This window comes from Eleginops maclovinus, chromosome 1 (assembly GCF_036324505.1).
Source record: "Eleginops maclovinus isolate JMC-PN-2008 ecotype Puerto Natales chromosome 1, JC_Emac_rtc_rv5, whole genome shotgun sequence".
Lineage (NCBI taxonomy): Eukaryota > Metazoa > Chordata > Actinopteri > Perciformes > Eleginopidae > Eleginops > Eleginops maclovinus.
Genome location: NC_086349.1, coordinates 18,681,192 through 18,701,222, shown reverse-complemented (window position 1 = coordinate 18,701,222; position 20,031 = coordinate 18,681,192). Strand labels below are relative to the sequence as shown.

Here is a 20,031-nt window from a genome sequence, read left to right as displayed (position 1 = left end):
ACATGGGACACACTTGTTTTGTTCTCATGTCAATTAAAACACATACACACTCTCCCTCTTCCCCTCTCACACATAGATAACGAAGCAGTGTGTGAAGCTACTTTTTAACCACTTAAAGCTTCCACTGTCTTATTGCGGCCTTCCACAAGCACTGCAATCAGAAAAGCAGGGGTGGAGAGGAAAAAACAATAATCACAGAGAGGTCCGCTGTAAAGCTCTGGCCGGCCCTCTGACTTCTCCTTCTATAATTACCTCCATAAGCAGCCACACCCGAAGCTGCTCTCATGTTATTCCCAGTATAACGCTGTGTTCACTGAGAAAACAGAGTGAATCAGACCATCATTTCAGCAAAAGTGTTTTTCATCAGTACTTTTTCATACGGTTGAAAACTCCAAGCGCTATTAAGGTTTGTTAACGCGTTTATCTGGTTACTCTATTTATTTATTATTGGGATTATGGTTTACCTATTTTATCTTTTAAGTGAGATTGTAGTTTCCTGGTAATATATCTGAAAACACAGGTTATTTATTCCTAATAATTTTCACTGTTGTCTAATGTTCTCAAGAAGTATCATTTAACTGGTAAAACCATAAACAGATTCATCAATAACAGCAAATATTATTAGTTGCAGCCCTACACGAAATATTATACAGGTATTTATCAAAAATAAATAATTGCTTCAGGTTTCGCAGCTCAAAAAGCCCTTCTGGTTTTGACTGACAGACATAGAGAAACGTATGGGTACTTTGTGAGGAGGCAGGCGGGCCAGTTCTGACCCAGTTCTATAGTGCTGTGCTGCTGAGTCAGAGTCAGCAGTGCATGATGGGAGAACTGGTATGAAGGAACAGTCACAGAGAAAGACACACACACACACACACACACACACACACACACACACACACACACACACACACAGGCACACACAGTGAGGAGAGCAGAGGCGGTATGTTCCGCTCCAGTGTGCTGCATCTGTTCATTGCTAAATATAACCAGAGGAACCCAGGCCTACTGCTCCCTCTGCTCTGAGTTAATAGCTGAGTAGGCCAAAGGATGGAGGAAAAATAAAAAGGATGGTGCACTTGTAAAGACTAAAAGAACAAGTATAAGCTTGAAGGGAATGGGTTGGGAGGACAGTTAATCTTGAATGATGTGGGCTCCTCAACAGATAAACACAGATACTGCTTATAAATGCTGGTCCCAAACATATTTAAACACAGACTAAACAGGGAACTATTCCTGTGAAACACTGGGATAAGTCAACAGACTCCAGATGGCAGGATTTCTATATTTTTTCCCCTGGGTTTATTTTTTAACCAAAGGAAAACACACATTTGTGCCATGTTTCTAATATGCACAAAAGGCTTCTATTTTAATATATCCATTGTATCATTTTTCCTCCCGTGGGCAACACATGTAAAAACAGTGAATCGTCCCTGTTGCTGATGGAAAGCATCAAGCTTCGGTCGGTATGTGAGCATGCCATCAGTTCTAACTGGCTGCCTCTGTTAAATGTCATTGCCCGCCTGGCCGTCACACACAAAGGGCCCCTCTGTGATTAAAGTCCCCCTTTTCACAGGAGCCGATGACCACAGGCAATGACTCGGAGATGAGATACACATCCCCATCCTCCCTCCCTCACTCAGCTGCAGCAGCAGCAGACTGGAGCACATCACACCACAGGGACAGTGTGTCATCAGCAGCCGGCTAATATGTTGAAACTCAACGATAAAAATCAAGGCAAGAAATGACCACATTATGCTTGAATTATAGCTCATATGCATCTGTATGAAGGCGAAGAAAAAGAGTTGCGGCCGAGTGTAATAACCACTCATTTCTACCCTGAGGGTTGTAATTGAAGAGCCTTACTTTTTATTCGGTGTGGCACACACACAGACCAGTATTGACTTGAAGGAAGCTAAAAAAGGGACATATAGTGACCTATATATCTGACTTCTCTGCTGTGATAACTGTAATAAAAATGAACATATCTTGAAGAACCACTTTTACAAAAATAGCCGTTAACCAAGGGGCTATCCGTCAGATATGCAGAGCTATGTGTAGTATAGATGATGGACAAGAGGATCCACAGGGAGGTTCATTAAATGAATCTGCCATGTGAATTTCCTCATTTAGTCACACATTGGTTGCTGCTACCAGAATGTTGTGCTCAGAGGAACCACTATTTCAGAAGTGCAGGCTTAGCATGTTTGTTAAGGGATTTAGCTAATATGCTAAAAAAAAAAAAAAAAGGTGAGGGAACATTGCTAAGAATTACAGTTCTTGAAGTACAGTTCAAGAAACCTGCTTTCAAACAGATGGGGCGGGGGGTGGGTAAATGCAACAGTGATTCACTAACAGCAAGGCTCACGTCTAAGTCTCTATCAAAAGTTTCTGAGAGCAGAGATAACACACAGCAGATTGACAGCTGGGGATCAACAGCTGAGATAAGATTAAAGCGCAGCCTTAGTTCTCAGCAGCCGGCTGTGTTATTATGATGATGCAAACCTTGATAGGTGCAGTCCTGCGTCTTCAAAGCTCATCATCATCATCAGCAACATGTAGCGGCACATCACATTGACAAGGATCCAAACGAGGATCCATAAAATACCCAATCAAACAGTTTGCGTTTGTTTTTGCAAGAAGCTTGATTTGTTGGGTACATTTACCAAGAATCCCCAAGATTGACAATGTAACAGATGGTCTATTTCTTTTGTACTTTGTGTATACATAATGATTAAAAAAAGGACAGACTGCAAGCTAAAAATTACAACGTTTTATCTATATATCAGCGCACAAAAACAACGATTGAAATGTGAAAAGATTGCTGCATTTTCTCAAAACAATGTAAGACATTTGAAGTGACACAAACCATGTCTAGTGTCTAAGATCACCTCATTGTGCTCAGTGAAGAGGCCAAGCTAGAGCATTCAGTCCAACTGCTTCAAATTCAATGTAAATATGTGGCTGTGTGTGATGTAAGGTTGCTTTCACACTCTGTAATCCTTCATAAACTGTTCTCCTTGAAACCATCAAGTATCTGACCTTCAGACTGACAGAAGTCACCTTTACAGCGGGATAGCACTGAGAACCGAGATGATTGGAGACATTTGAGATGGAAGCGTAAGGAGATAATGGAGTGTTATGGACAGAGAGTAATAGAAACAGGTTGAAAAAAACTGGATGTGAGACCTTTAAAATAAATGGAGAGATGGAGCTTCATTACGCTGTGCCTGGTAACCTGAACAGATAATCAAAAATATACAGAGGCCTTTGAAAAGGTGCCTAAGTTCTTCCACCAAATCATACAATAGTTCAGCTGATTATTTGTTTCAGTTACACTTTCTCATTTCAGCTTCTGAAAAGTGAGGATATGCTGCATTTCTTTATAGTACACTCAGTATGTCTTATGTGATGGTCATTTTAAAAAAAAGGCAGCGTATTGACTTTGGCTCTGTGAAATATTTCACAATGTTTTGACAGATAACATTAGGCCTTTATCAAGAAAACAATTGTTAGATTTAAATGGTTAATAAAATCATTATAAGCTGCGGTAATGTAAGGTTGGGAGAGAGGAAAAAGAAAGGAATCGTCCGAGGAAGGCACAGGAATATCTGGAGTATTTTAATCAATCTTTATAGCCCACACTATTATCTCCCGAGCCCTCTATTTTAGAACAATTTTCTAACATAATCCTGTGGCACAAACTGTACCTTTTAGACTGATGTGTTGACTGTTAGATGACTTACAAAACAGATACATTTTAAAGAAAAGAATTACAATAAAATAAATGTTTTTTCTGGATAACAAATGATTACATAATCACATTTAACATCAATACGTTAATATCATTCAAATGAAAATTAACACCGCTTCCCACTCAATGCAACCCTGCCTTTGCCGGGTTTAATTGTGGTTTTAATGAAGCACTGATTCATTGTGTTTGATATGAAATATTATGTCAAATCCCTGTCCTCTTAGATCTCTGTTAATGAGAGCCTGTTCTCACCCCAAAGCTGGCAACCACGTTTCAGGAAGGAGAACAAACAGTTTTAAAAGAGATTTGATACAAGATCAAAAGTCAACAGGTCCCATTCAAGCTATTAAAATGGATTCAATGTTTCATTTAGTGTTTCCTCTTTGGAGCTCTTCTACAGTCAAGGCTATTGTCATAAAAATGGTAAAACCCCGATGACTAATTCCTTCCTTCCCATGTCCTTCACACTCATGGACAAAGAGATGCACCAGAGCTGATAACAATAGGATTGGACAATTTCCAATGTTTACCCAGACACATTTTAGCCAGTGATGTGTCCAAGGCCTAAGAAAAGGAAGGATGTGGATCAATTGATGCTAAACATAGTAAAGACCTTGTGCCATTAAAAGCTTTTCCTGGTAGAAAAGAAAACTGCAAGATAGTAAACAAGGAGGGTATAATCCACACGTTGAATGGTTTCTTCTTATATGTAGAAAAACATACTGATATTATTTCAGAGCTTACACTTAGTTTATTTATTGATCATCAGAAAAAGATAAGCTGTTAAAATATTGATAAATATTAATTATTGATCTATGATGAGCAGAGTCAAACAACTCCAATTGACCAGCTAAAGTTTCGTGACAACACAATGTAGAAACTCTCAAAATTCCTCCTTACAGATATTCAAATACAATCCCTTTCCTTATCTCATAGACAACTACACAGTAAATGCTCTGCATGGCCACACAGAGGTAAGTGAGAACATTTTCTTACTTTTAATTCAGTCGGGTGGTCCAACCTCTTAAAAGTAGTTTTAATGCAGTATACACATTTGAGAACATGCACACAGGAATAGACCTTGGAAAATTTCATTGAAACTGAAACTAGTTTGAAGGATTAAGCCTTGAGCTTTCAAACAAGCATGCCCCGAGCCTCTGACAATAAATATGTGTGAGTGGACTGCCAACGAACATTACGCTGGTGAGGTAAGGCAACACACATCAAACACATTCAGTTTCCAAATACAGTCACCTTGAACACACCAATATGGAGTGTTTTCAGAGCGGTCTCTGGCTGCAAATGCATCAATATGGTATGAAGACATCAAGATGTAACGAGGACTAAATGTTCAGCATCTTTCCAATCTTTCTTTATCCCTTTCATCGTAACATTTGCTTTAGCTTTTTTCTCAAGGTGTTAACTTGTTTCACCCTAAACAAATGACTGTTGAAGTGAAAGCCAAATTACAGTCCTGTCCTCTATCCACCCTGCCTGACCTGCTCAGCACAAAGTATTCCTCTTCTCAGTAGACCCGACTCCCCCACCGCCACACCTCACCCCTCAGCGCAGCCAGATGATGCCAACTTCTGACAAACAGCTGCAGCCCAAGGTCACTCCCTCCCTCGGACAAGACAGAAGCTTACAAACACTCCCAGAACAAACCTGCACTGTGCTCGACTCACCATGTATATCTCTAAAACTAATATATACCTTTATCCTCTTGCCTGTTTTAAAAATACACATCTGTCTCTGTTCTTCATTTTGAAAACAGTTATCTGAAGACCTTTCAGTCAGATTATCGCTTCAGCTACCATATATAACCTCACACTGGAGCTCTATACTGAGAACAAAGACAAACATTAAAGATTAAAATACTGTTTTCCTGAGGAGAGCTCAATGAGTTTTGAGTTACTTTCAGGTCACATTTACAAAAGCAGCTCAGCACAAGATAAGACGGGCTGGACACCAACAGCTCAAGAAAAATGTTTCCATCATTACGCTGCTTTGTCAAGAGTCTAAATTTAATCTGGAAGTACAGTGATTCAGAGCCACAGCTGGAAGAAAAGCAGCAAGTGATTTGATAGGAGGAGACATGTGTCAAATTGTGGTAGGTTTGTATGTGAAAGCAGGCCAAAAGACTGAAGGGAAATATTGTTTTTAGGAAGCATGTGATTTGTGTTTGTTTGGTCTTGTCAGACATGTACAGCTCAGCCACTGTGCAGATAGAGAAGAATAAATGATATTACTGTATAAGGCTTCTATTCGTCTGAGAAGAAGATTGTGACTATTTCTGACATGATTTGTCCACTTATGGATAAGTCAGTCAGCCACAGATTTCCCACTTTTATCCTTTTTTAGTTTTTGTAAAACGAATATCTATAGTCTGTCAGGAATAAAAGGACACTTAATGTCTTTACATCATCTTTGGCCTAATAATTTATGACAGAGTTGTTCACATGTAAAACAACTTTATGTTCCAGCCATTATTCTAACACGGAAATATCTCAACGGCGATTGAATGGCATGACATTCGGTACAGATAGCCAGGGTGCCCAGAGCAAGAAGCCTGACATGACTTTGATGATCCCTGACCTTACCTCTACTGCGACCAGGTTCTTTTTGCGGCCTTTAGCGAAATATCTGAACAAGTACCAGATGGATTACCATGAAATTTGGTACAGACACGTTCCCCCTCAGGATGAGTAGCCATCACCACCTGGTACTTTGACCAAATACTTTCAAAATGAATGTCATCAGCCTTAGCCTTACATGTTAATGAGCTCATGTTAAAATACTTCTTCTATAAACTAAGATGGTGAGCGTAGTACATTATTTTTTGTGAGCTTGTTAGCATACAGGCTGACAGAGCAGCTAGGATAAATGTATGAAGATTCAAGTTGTCAAAGCAAATCTAGGGTCTGTTTCACGAAGTTTCAGTTTGTATAGTTTGTGTATATGCCACAGAACAGGGTTTAATTTTAAAGAAAACAACTAAAACTGTCACAGCACAGTGGCAGGTTGAGGATTGATCTGCCTGTTGTGCCAGTCAACAGAGAAATGTCTTATGGGTATTATGCAGATGAGTTCCAGATGCACACCCAGCTGTTTACATACAACACATCAATCAGACTTTGTGAAGCTGCTAAACACATGACATACAGTATGTGCTGGTGTTGCTATGTTTTAAATAATCTTTGTTAATTATATTACTACAGTAGTTATAACTTGTATGCAGCTTTAAGAATCTGTAGGGCCATAAACATGATAATAAAAAGGCTTTCTTCACAACGAATGATCAGCTTTGTTGTTGCGGTCTCTCCTACTGTGACTAACTAACCATGACACAAGAACAGTCTTCAAGCTTCTTGACAGTAATGAGAATATCAGATGGAGGAAGCGGTTCCTGCAAAGCTTTGATTTAAATAGGATGTCCTTCCACCTGCCACAATAAACAGTTATATACGATGGGGAATGTATGACATATTGTGTGTCCGTGTGTCCATACTGTGTGAAAACAAAGACACAGAGACATCATGAAGGTGTTTGAGCCGCCTCCACCTGTTTGAAGTCGTCAGTCCTTTGGCATGATTTAACTTTTTCACCTTTCCCGGGACGAGAACGCTGGGAACAAGATCATGGGAACTCTATTTGGGTTCCACTTAACCTCTAAGATCAAAGATGGTTCTGCTTATTGACAACAGCTCCTGTTTATGTGGTCGGGTTTGGGTTAGGTGGAACCACTCAGTCAGGTTTAAATCTCTGTTCTTCTCAACTAAACAGATGTGTCAGGGTTGTAGTAAAGGACCCAAATGCAGCGAAACAGGGGGAATCAGGTATTGGGGTTTAACAAAAGGCGAGCTTTATTTAACAAAAGCTGTAACAACAAAACTCAAAAAACGGTACGAGCAGGCATGATCATCAAAAGTAAAAGTAGCAAACAAAAACTCAATCAAACCAGAAAGACAGGAGGGCAGCCGAGAAGAATCCAGACAGGACTGGGAAACAAACAGAACTGGACCACGAGACCCATGGACAAACATGGGAATAACGACGACCAAACACCAGACAAAAGGGAAACAGGGACTTAATACACATGGGTAATCACAAGACGAGAGACAGCTGGAAGGGGGAGGAGAAACACAGGGGCAACAGGTGAACACAATGACAGAATCAGGTACAGGAGGGAAACGCAGACAGGAAGTAAAGCTTAACATGAAACAAGAGGGAAAACAATTCAAAATAAAAAACACAACACAAAGACATGACAGACACGAAACAAGGATCATGACAAGATGAAGCGATACAACAATTTCACTAGAAAATATAATTCATTTTTTATATAAAATGTTTGGAATACAAGTGTCTCTCAAAACATCATAAACTTATCTAAAAGCTAGTGACAAGCGTGGGTTACTTCTATGCAATTTCAAAATAAAAGCATCCCTGAACAATACATTTCTTTACTTTTAATCATCACTGAATTATTATCATTATTGATTTCTCATTTACTCTCACACTCACTACCTTTACATAATGTAAATGGTTTTGATATTTCATTTATTTAACATTTTAAACAATTAAAACAACAAAAATGAGAATAAGCCACAACCTGCCCTCCTCGGTCCTTTTTTATCCACCTTCATCACAATACGTGACTCTACCACCAGAGGGCTCTATGCATGATGTTACATATTGTCAACAGCTTCATGTGACACATTTCTGCAATATAACCACCATCCCAAGCTGTGTCCCACATGAAGCCATTTAATGATGGTTTTGCTACGGTAAACACCTAAAGTATGAGGGGCGTCCCACTTTGCCAGGAACCTTCCTCTGCTGCACAGGAAGTGATCCATTTTTTTAAATTTCAGAGGAAACAATGGTGGTTTGTTTGGGATGGACATGAGTAAGTCCACCAGAATAATTCACAAAGCTACAGTCACTTAAATGTCTGTTTTTAATAAAAGTGAATCCCACATATTCATTCAATCGACATGCTGTGACCATCTTTCACCTTTAGACTTTAGAATATAAAATGTTTTGTCAACAAAGTAGAGCCAAAATGAAGTTGACTGACAAAGCTATTTTAGTAATTGATTATTGGTTACATTTTTCAAGAAAGATAACATCCTCCTTTTTTAATGTGAAGATGATTTGCTTTTCTCTGTGTGATAGCAAACTAAACTAAATAGGTCTGTGTTTGGTCACATATTGACCAAACATAAAGATGCTAATTGAATCCAGGGGATAGCATTTTTTTACTATTTTTTGTACTTTTAAAGGACTCAATGGTTAATCCTAAAACGTATATGCAGGTTAATGAATACTGAAAATAATCAATAGATGCGGCCATATACCAACATGTCATAAGATCATATTTCATGCTTATGATTTATAGATTAAATTAATTGAATTATAGAAAGACCTGAGTTACTGTTTTACTCTCCAACTGCAACTACTTATCCTCTATCCAGGACTGTGAGTTGCATGTTTTCTAAACCAGGCTGGACTTTGTTTAATGAGGTAAACATGATAGCTGAGCTCTTTGAGGATATTCCATCAAAAGTATTTCACATGGAAATATATGAGACATACCTCCCTTCTCCATCCTCCTCCTCACTCTTACTGTAAGTTAAATAAAGTGTAACCAATTAGGACTCCAATAAAAGAAACAGAAGGAGAACTGTGCAAGTCTAAGCGAGTTAAATTCTCACCACATTAGACCACCAGCCCTGTAACTCTTTAAACATTAACAAACAGTGGCCTGACAATCATACTTGTGTGGTCATAGCTGCAATGTAAATACTACATCAGTATCGCTAAAGCTGGAGTTACTCAAACTAAATCTAGATGTTCCGTATCATTTATTTTGCTTAAACCAGATACATCTTGAAATGTTTTACTAGCACATACAGCCAATAGCTTTCAGATTAAACGGCAGTGTGAATATTAGTGTCAGGATATCAGGCTATAGTGCATAAAGACTTTTATACACGGGTTAACCAAGCAGGGTCGGGTCAGCCCTATCAAGAGCTTATGAGTAACCTGAATCTCTGGAGATTGAGGGATGTGGAGGAAGGGAGAGATAGAGAGATCAGCAGGATGAGAAATCCTCTAAGCATCATCTGCAAACCTTTCACCTCGGCTCAACAACACACCAAGGTTTATAGAAATGATAAAGTCCCGCTTCAGTTTGTGAAATCCAAATGATGACAGAGGACTGTTGGGAAAATTAGAACGTTACTCACACCCTGCTATTTGCTTCCCCAGGAAGGTGTAATTACTGGTCCTAACAATCACAACAAGACCAAAGCACTAGACTAAAAGTGGATCTATGATTTATGTGTATAAATTGGAGCCTGTAATGGTGCGTAATCCCTTCCAGATGTGTGAATCTAGGAGGAACACAGCTTAAATGTAAATGTATCCCCACTATATGAGACTATCTTGCAGTGTGTGTGTGTGTGTGTGTGTGTGTGTGTGTGTGTGTGTGTGTGTGTGTGTGTGTGTGTGTGTGTGTGTGTGTGTGTGTGTGTGTGTGTGTGTGTGTGTGTGTGTGTGTGTGTGTGTGTGTGTGTGACTTAGCAGGGCTGTGTTTAGGTCACTGCACGTGCATATTATGTGTAATGGAGAGAGGCAGAGTATAATACACTGAGAGAGAGAATCCAATGGAGAGCTCTTAAAGCTGCATCACTATACTTTCCTTTCTGGATCACCTGATTCAGTCCTACTCTCGCTGAGAGGAGACAACAGACTGGGGAAAAGAAGAAGATCAAACGCACGTTGTCCTTTTATAGTAATTCAACAGAAATCATATGACAATAAAACTGCATATTTTTAGACAATTTCTCCTGGAAGGCAGTGAAATCATTCCACTTGGTTTCTTACCCTAAATGGTGTTAGAAATGACTAAATATATCTACAGAGAGAAGTTCAGTTTAGAGCTGCAAGCAACAATTAAATTATTTATTGAGAAGTCAGTCAAGAGAAACATTTTTGCAACTTCTTTTGATAAAAGACTCAATATTCAAATAATTATTTTAAGCAAGAATTACAGAATACTGTTTTCAAGCTATCAAATAGATTTTTCTTCTTTGATTAATCCTGACCCACACCTGTCACTTTGTTTGGCGGGTCGAGCATGTACTCTTGAATTATATATAATTATTGATAATCATTTTTTATGAAAATGTTGTTACTGAGTGCTTGTTTACCCTTTTGATGTGTGATAATGTTTTATGTTTTTTTTTAATTAAGGTGGTTGTGCTACCTAAGAGCTGTCACTAAAGTAAAACATTGACTGGAGTGCATATTAGAAAGATCTTTCCTTTTCCTTTTTAGACTTTAGCAACTTCTATTTATCACAGCTTTTTAAGCACAACAAAGCAATAAAAAGCCAAATACAGATGAGACTGCTTGTGCAGGTCTCATAACGCCGGCTCTTATTGTCTATGAATTAGACGTTCATTATGCTTAACAATCATATCTGAGGATTTAGTTTTTAAGTTGTTTAAGGTCTATCTTTGAGCATGCAGCCTCTTCAACTTTTCATGGTATCAAAGTATGACTGTTAGAGGGGAAACATGATGCAGGCAAGCTACACAAAAGAAAATAGCTCTGAAATGTTGAAACCCTGAGGGGCTCTCTATGCTTTCACTGATAATGTAACTGGCATGCAATGAATGATCACACTTTCTGATGAACCTGCTGAGCAGGCATCAATATACTGTCTTTTATCGGCTGAACCAGTCCTTTACAGCTGGGGTCATTACAAACATTTAAGCTGTTTCTTCACATGTTGACGTAAAATATGCAATCAGACCAAAATGTGAAACTACCTTAAACACAAATAAATGGTGTTTGTTTATGTGTGACTTTTGTCTTTGATTCTGTGTTAGTTTCAAAAGAGTAAAGAGCATAAAAACAACAAAAACGTTGTTACATTAATGGAGTTATTATGAACAATGAATGCCTCTGCCTGATGGAGATATATGTCCACAGCAGTCGTTTTTCCTTGAACCCTGTCTGGTCTGCACTCCATTCCAACCTCATTGTTACAATACCTGAGGCAAAGCCTCTGAATTACAACCGCTTGTTCAAGCTTAAATGATAGATAGAATCGGAGGATGAAGCCCTCTTTATTGGTCACATACATGGCACACAGCAGAGCACACACAGTAAAATTGGTCCTCTGCATTTAACCCATCCTAGTACTATGAGCAGTGGGCAGCTATTGTGCAGTGCCCGGGGAGGAATGGGGAGGGGGGATTGGAGGTGTACGGTTTCTTCCTCAAGGGCACCACAGCAGGGCCTAGGAGGTGAACTGGGACCTCTCCAAGTAGCAACCCTACGATTCCCAGTCCAAGCCCCTACTGACTGAGCCACTGCTGACACAGTCTGGTAGTGTGTGGGTCACTTCTGCTTCGCCAGTATGCTGCCATTGTTAGCACATTTGCATTCAGTCCATTAAGACTAAAAGCAATTGTAAAGAAATATTGAACGCGACAAAGGCAAACAGCACTATTTAAACAGTTCCTTAGAAGACATCAACACCAGAGTTTCTCGCAATGTAAATCTCTCTTCTGTGTAACTGTTTGTGCCATACAGGTTGACATAAAAAAGATAATAACATACAGATCAAAACAAAGAGTTCATACTGTTGACAGCAAACACAACAACGACACAGCTCATAAATTGATGGTAGACGTGGAAGGAAAAGAAGAAAGCATAGTGTACAGAGACAAGGAGGAGAGAAAGCTGCAGCATTCATGTCACAAACCGTTGACAAGCCTTTCAGGGATATACTTATGCAGTCGACTGCACTAAATCAAGACTGACAAAGTCTCACTACTTAAGAAAATATAAGGGACTTGCATCTGGGACAAGCACATTACAGAAGAGATCTGTGTCGACAAAGCTGTCACATCCTCTGGATGTGTGTAAGCCTTCTTAACCATGCACAGAGACCAGAGAAACAATTTCAGTGACACAACTTAGTGCAATCTTTACATAACAGAGTCAGTTGTAAGATGTAGTTAGTTATTTGCATCGCAGAGTAACATACGAGGCACTGAGGTTACATGACTATTTGTTTTTTTTGTTTTCATAGTCGGGTTATTTGCTTCCACCTCATCTGGATGCATGAAAGAGAAACAGCTGATGCTACTAATGCAATCTCCTTTGTTTAACTATGGGGAAAAAAATAACAAGTGTGATTAAACCGTTTTCATTGTGTACTCAATTTTTTTTAGAGAGAAAATATGACAAAAAACTTTTTACACTTGTCTTAAGTGGAAAAGTTGGTATGTCGATTAAAACAAAGTGCTACAACGTGCTATGGAAACACCTAATAAATAAATCATGATGTACATGAAGCATGTGACTTAAGCTTCACTCAAACTCCACTGAAGAGTCTTAAAATAGCAGCGGATGGAAGCATCAGATTTGTGTGTACCGTTCTTCACACTAACACATGAATCAATAATAAATGCTGTAGTCCCAGCGCTTTAACAACTGTTCATCTTTTAAGCGCTCCACTTCTAATATGTGCATAAACCAAGAAGATGGTACCTAATTCATTTAAAAGAAAATGAGAATACATATTTTGGTTTGACAAATCTTAGTTTTTCTCTAATGGTGATTACTTTGCTGCCTTCACCGAGGCCACATTTGTGGTCAACTTTTAGTGACCCTGGAGTTGCTCTCTGAGTTTTGCTCAAGGATACTTCAGCAGATCAAATGCTTACTATCCTGAAGGTTGACATGTTTACTATCCTGAAGGTTGACATGTTTAAACATATGGACTAGATAATCACTATACCACCATGCCGCCCAGTAATGATCAGGGTGAAAAGTGAAGCAAGAAGTGACCTGAGAGTAGGCGTGAAACAGGAACTAAAGGGAGACTTTGAGGTATAAAGTTTAGATGTTTTATCCTGGTGAACTCCTGGCCCCACTTCTCAGGAATGCCTGGCATCCAGCAGGCTGCCCTGATCCTCTCTGGCTTGGTTCAAGTGGAGGCGAGACCTGAGGCGACCAGGGGCCATTTGTCCTGGAGTTCATACAGACAGCCGTCCTAACCCACCCATGATCAGAGTGCCGTAAACCCCCAGTCTGTTTAGGAGCTGGAGGGCTTTTAGGTTTACTTTAAAGGTAAAAACTCAAATGGCCAGAAGAATGTCCAAGTTGTAAAACACATACACACCTGTTTTTTTTGCTCTCAAATGCATACTACAATTAGCTTAACAAACAAATGTCATATTTCAATAACCTTATATGACACCCTTTGCACTTTTCCTGGGAGACCCCTGTTATCAGATGATAATTAAAATACAGCTAAAAGACAAATCATTTAACCTTTGAGCTGGATTCAACTGAAGATAACACAAAAAGAGCTGCACTGGTGTGTCAACGTCTTGATTTCTGAGTAAGTCCTCGCTCTTTGTACTTTAACACTAACACACTGTTGTAAAATAAATCTATTCATCATTCACCAGGCCTCTGTAAACAATGTACAATGAATGATTTTCATTTGAAGTGAACCCACCTCAATTGGAAAAGAAAAGGAGAATATGTTGACAAGTTGTTGACTGTGTTTGCATTTCATGTGTACTTTGTGAGTATTTATTGCAGCTTGAATAATCCAGAGAGTTTCAAACTATGCACAAAGGGAGGGACATCATGAAGTAAAGATAATGCAAGGGACAGGTGCATGCTGTTATTTTATAATCAAACGTTTTCAAGTGACATTCACAATGCTGTGTTTTCGTTTTTTCCTCTCAAGCTAAACCAAGACAACGAAAAGAGTAGTAGGACAGGTGATACATTGGGAGGACAGGTAACTGAAGCTGGGCAGAAGATCTTCAGCACAAACAGAGCGATTTTACACTTCTTTGAGGACAGAACATTTTAAAGACTCAATTCTTGTTATTTTAAACCCTAACCCTCATCAAATTACTAAAGTTACATTTCTTGAAAATATATTCATCAACTCATTATTATTTTTTTTAGATTAATCGTTTGCTAAACTATTGAAAAAGTTCCATCCCAGTTTCTCAAAGCCTGAATGTATGTCTTTAAATGTCTTGCTCTGTTGGTCCAAAACCCTCATATTTAGTTTAATACTATGTAAAACAGGCAAAAGCAGTAAATCTGAGTGGATGGAAATGGCATTTTCTGTAACTTTTTCATGAAAAGCTCCTCTCAGTCTATCAACTAATCAATTAGTTGACAAGTCGTTGCAGCTCACCTCAACATTAACACTGGGTATCGTTTGTTGGGTAAACTGTATAACAAGGTCTCCCACATGTTTGTCATACCTTCCCAAGTTGAAGGGTTATTTACACTTGGTTAAATAAAAAGCGAGACTGAAAACCACTGAAGTGTAATATTGCACCTTATGACCGCAGGAATGCCCAGACTTTGTTCAGGTGGTTTTTCTTTCTGAATTCCTCAGTGGGAGCAACGCACCTGTGGGGCTGTAGTATACCTCCGTGACAACATGCCTGCCTGCACACCCCGATAAAGTTTCCACCCACTACTGAGGTGATGTGGCCTCCTGAAATGTGACCCTAAGGAGAGAGCAGAGAGGCCAGTTCTGCATGGAAGCCCGACAGACTGCACAATGGAGGTCCTGTGATTTCCTCAGATAAATAGAAGAGTATCCCCCCTTTAATTACAGGCTAGGAGAATCTGCTGACTGATGTGAGGAACTAATGACCAAGCATGAAGATGGCTTAGGATATCTACAGTAAGGGTGTTAAAGCAGTATTTACAAGTAAACAGTTTTGTTCATAGGAGTTCAAAATAATTAGAAAACTGTTTTGGGATATTCAAAATCTCCCATGCTGCAAGCCTGGTCGGATCGTTTCTCAAACAAACGCCTGTTCTGTAAACACAAAGTCGCGTTAGTCCTGAGCTCTTGTTCGAGGGGTCGAGATTTCAGATCCAGAGGTCAAGCATTCGCTGTGCAGCAACAAATAGACATACAGTGCAATAGAAATACAATGATGCTACACTGAAACTAAACCGCTGTTATATAAATCAGTTAATGATTTCCCAAGAGACGAAGCAAAGCAAGCTTTGTCAAACATTGTCTGAGAGTGTAAGTGTGGGGAGAGTAAGCGACTGTGTTTGGAAAAGACACACTTGAGGTGATATATACAAATGCCTCCGATTTCAAACACGAAAAATGTCACATTTCAGTCAGGCGTTAGAGAACATCCACATTTGGCAAACAGGAAAAAACAACAACAAAAATTCAGAGTACACTGGAGACAGGAGAAAGTTTGAATCAGAAGCTGTATCCCTCTAGCTGTCTCTCAGACAGATGCAGATGCAGCAGACCGTGGGCAATGGGTCAACATCATCTAACACGCAGAGAGCACTTCCAGAAATAACCCCAGCTGCACATGAGTAGTGTCCCACTCTCACGAACAAAGCACTCATCAGTTAACAAACAACATTACTTTACAGGAAGAAGTAAATATGGAACAATAAGTTGATTCATCAATGAAATAAAAATAAACTATCATTTTTCCAAGCAAAAATAGTGAAAAACTACAGTACTGGATTTGCAAATGGTAAGATGTGCCTATTCATTTGTTCATACATCATAGTACACTGAATATCTTTGGGTTTGGACTGTTGACTGGAAAAAAACATTACATGTGAATATGTCACCTTGGCCTTTGTGAAGTGGGATTGGATTGAACGCTATTAACAAATTCCTCTGTAATAAAAGTTGCCACCCTGTGCAAATGTTGCTTCAGATGGGATGTCATCATCCGCTGACAAAACAACAAGCCACATAATGGGACTGTGGCCAGTAGACAGGTATCAAAAGTCCACATGTCAAAGAACTGACAGGAGAAGGTGTGTGATGTTGGTGTTGGGTGTGCAGATGAAGCTCTGCAGCTTGCAGTCTCTGTAAATGGCCTAAGCTGTGACCCCGCAGGTCTAACCCAGAGTGGCTTTAGCAATGTTAGACAAAATGAGGGCAGGAAGACTGTCAGGCTGGCTTCATGTCAAAGCCTGGTGAAAACTCCAGGCTGCTATGGAAGAGAAGATGAGCAGCAAGCATGAACCAGGCACTCCTCTGTCCTACTTCACACGCATCACCATTTTGTAATGTGCTTATATTTGATGCTGTGCCACATAGCAACAATGAAACAACTTCCACTGGGACTATTTAGTGCATGAGTGTTAATTTCCAATGCATTCAGTACTGCTGACAGTTACATTTACACATTTATATCCTATATTTCCCATTTCTCTTACCTTGACGGACCGTTTTCAACCTGACGGGATCTTTGCAGAACTTAATCACATTTAAAATGTCATAGAGGGGTAATCCAGACACAGGCAGCCCCTCCACCTCCAGGAGCAGCTCCCCCTCACAGAGTTTACCGTCCTGGTACACCACAGCATCCTCCCTAACTTGCCCGATGTAGGCAAACTCTCCATTCTCTGCCCCGCCGCGCAGATCCACATTCAGTTCGCCACAAGCGCCCCGGATGACCAGGCAGTCATTCACTTTAGTGATCCAGTGGTTTTTCTTTTGAATGACTTTTGACATGATGACTCAGGTTTAAAGCAAACCCGTTAGTTCCGCGGAATGGTGTAAAATCCAGCCGATGCATAGCACAGAAATAGTCCCAACAGACAAAAAACTTCAGGGTGTTTGGGTGTCACTCCAAATCTGGACATGTTCACCCTTCTCCTGAGCCAAGGCATGCTACTGCCAGCGCGTGTAAATATCCAAAGTAGATCAAAATCCGGATTGTTGTTGCTGTTGTTTCCGCATCTTTGACAACAACCCTCGCTCTGATTCCTCGCTATCTAATCCTCTCTCTTATTGCCCGCTTTACATCCAAGGACTCTTCTCCTCACTAATCCTTTACTTCTGACTCCTGCACTGTTTTGTATTCAAGCTTTTTAAAACTTTCCAGGAGAAACATTTCCCTGTCCCGTGAGCAGGTTGGGCTGTTCACACGACCGGCGGCGCCTTTAAGCAGGTAAAGAGACAAGTTCATTCTCTGCCCCTGCGCTGTGGATGGAGAAACGGTGGGAGGGGGGGTTGGGGCGCATGCGTCCAGCTGCTACTCCACGAGGGAAAATCCTACTCGACCCTACACCTACCGGGTCCTAAAGCTCCTCCCACATGCGCTCCAAACGGATTACAGTCATCTCAGCGTCTAATCCCCCAAGGACCTCAAGCATTTAGTCTTTATTCATAAATAATGAAACCGCACCATAGAGACCAGTTTCTCTCTGAATACAGGTAAAGGTTTATTAAAGCTGTTGGTTCAAACTCTAGACCTGCTGCTATGTGACAACAGATGAGACGTAAACTCAGGAGGAAAAGTTTATTTTGCCTTATTTGTATTTTACGTAGAAGTTCAATTTCAAACTGAAAATCTGAGGTAATTGCAAGGATTTGCTCGACACACACTTCATATTTATAGAAAGTAAATTGAAAGGGCTTTATTCAATATTTGATACATTTTAAATAGTGTGTTATTATTATTATTATTATTATTATTATTATTATTATTATTATTATTATTATTATTAATAGTAATAGTACAGAAGTTGTAGCAGTAGGCCTGAGGCAAACTCAAGCATGGAGCCTCCCTGATGATGACAAAAGTACTTAATAAATGCATTTTGTTAGTTTAAAAAATGGTCAACTCATTTAATATTATGCATTGATGTAGATTAAAACTAATCAGCAGTACACAAATGTGCTAATAGGAGCCCTTTTAGTTTGAGGCCGAGGCAGTTGCCTATGATAATACTTTTTTGGAGAATCTCAAACATCATTAGTCATGAAATGATTGTTTCATCATTGCAAATTGTAAGTGTATTGTCCTGAAGTAGTTTTTCCTCTCTGTCCCTGAAAGCTGCCATAGGTCAATTGGGTTTTCCTCTGGCTTCCTTAAAAATAAACCAAAGCAATTTGATTTTAGGCAGTGAAAGAAACCCTTGTGAATGTCTCAAAGTAACGTTATGCAAATAGAGACTGTGGTGTCTGCAGTTTGGAAAAGAGCATGTAGGGATCAGGTGAGAAACACATGCCACTGCAGGGAAAAACAGGCTCTCTGTGTGTTCTGCCTGTTCAGATAAAGTACAGTAACTGGCACTCTACCACAGGCTGCAAAGGCAGTGGCCTGGATAGCAGTGCATGAAAGGCAGCTTTCCATCCCATTACATCTCAGTGTTGAGTGCTGGGAGAGTTCCTGTTGACTCAGTCACTTTTACCTCTGATGCTTGTACTATAGAAGTTTTCAGCAGCTAGGATATGGTAGTCATTTCCTATATTTATCGCGTGTCTGAGTGTATGGTAAACTAAACACAAATGATACTTGGCATATCCTTCACTCTATGTGTTGCAAAGTGGGCTCTGTATTGCCAGTCACATGGTACATGACATTTTCAGCGGGTAAAACCAACAGCTGCAGGCCGTTGGACATAACATACATCCAGCTCTGATATGCTCTGACGGCTGAGGTGCTTCTAACATACAGCAATATGATCATATCATCTGAAAACATGACTCCAAACATCACAGCTTTACCTCTAATGGTTCTTTTGTCCCGTTTGCATCATACTTGGTGTTGGATGGTTTCCTGTCAGTACTGAGTGTATTTGAGATACACTTTGATCATTGACATTTCAATTACTTACACTAAAGCAATCACAGCAAATCAAAACTGGAGCAAAATCTCGCATAAGACTACCACATCAGTAATCAATGATGACATCCTTGAAATGAAGCAAACAATATGTGGTGCTACTGATTCCCCAGATTCTAGGTGACTGAAGCCTTAGAACCAGTTCCCAACAAAATACAAATATTAACTTCAAAAAATAAATCATGCAAGTCTCTTCACAGTGAATACATGCTTCTTTAGATTATACAAGTGGCTCTTTGATAAATGACAAAAAGGTTGGTTTTTTTTTATATAATAATGGTGTTTCAATAAAAATAAATAAATTGTTTGGCAAGCATCAACTAGACATAGTCCTAAAATCTGCCCTGGTGCAGGTAACCTAGTGGAGCAGGGTTATTTGATAATGGTTTAATAACGCTTAAAACCACCATAAATCTGTAAAATTAGGACAGCAAAGAACTCTCCAAGGTTATAAAGACCAGAGTTTGGGAATGACAATATCTGTTGAGTGCGGTTTGTGTGCAATTCCCCACCTCTCTTAACCCCTATGAAAGGTTGTTGTCAGACTCTGATTGGCCAATAGGGGAAATGTACCAAGCT

General features: G+C 39.6%; 1 protein-coding gene across 1 annotated transcript in view; it reads right to left on the bottom strand.

Moving 5' to 3' along the window:
- LOC134868702 (membrane-associated guanylate kinase, WW and PDZ domain-containing protein 1-like) overlaps positions 1–17,752 on the bottom strand; it is an 80,693-nt gene extending 62,941 nt beyond the window's left edge. Inside the window, 1 exon segment of the mRNA XM_063890000.1 lies at positions 17,036–17,752. Within this exon segment, the coding sequence (XP_063746070.1) occupies positions 17,036–17,333 (298 nt within the window). The 5' untranslated portion in view covers positions 17,334–17,752.
- Between the last annotated feature and the right edge of the window lie 2,279 nt (positions 17,753–20,031).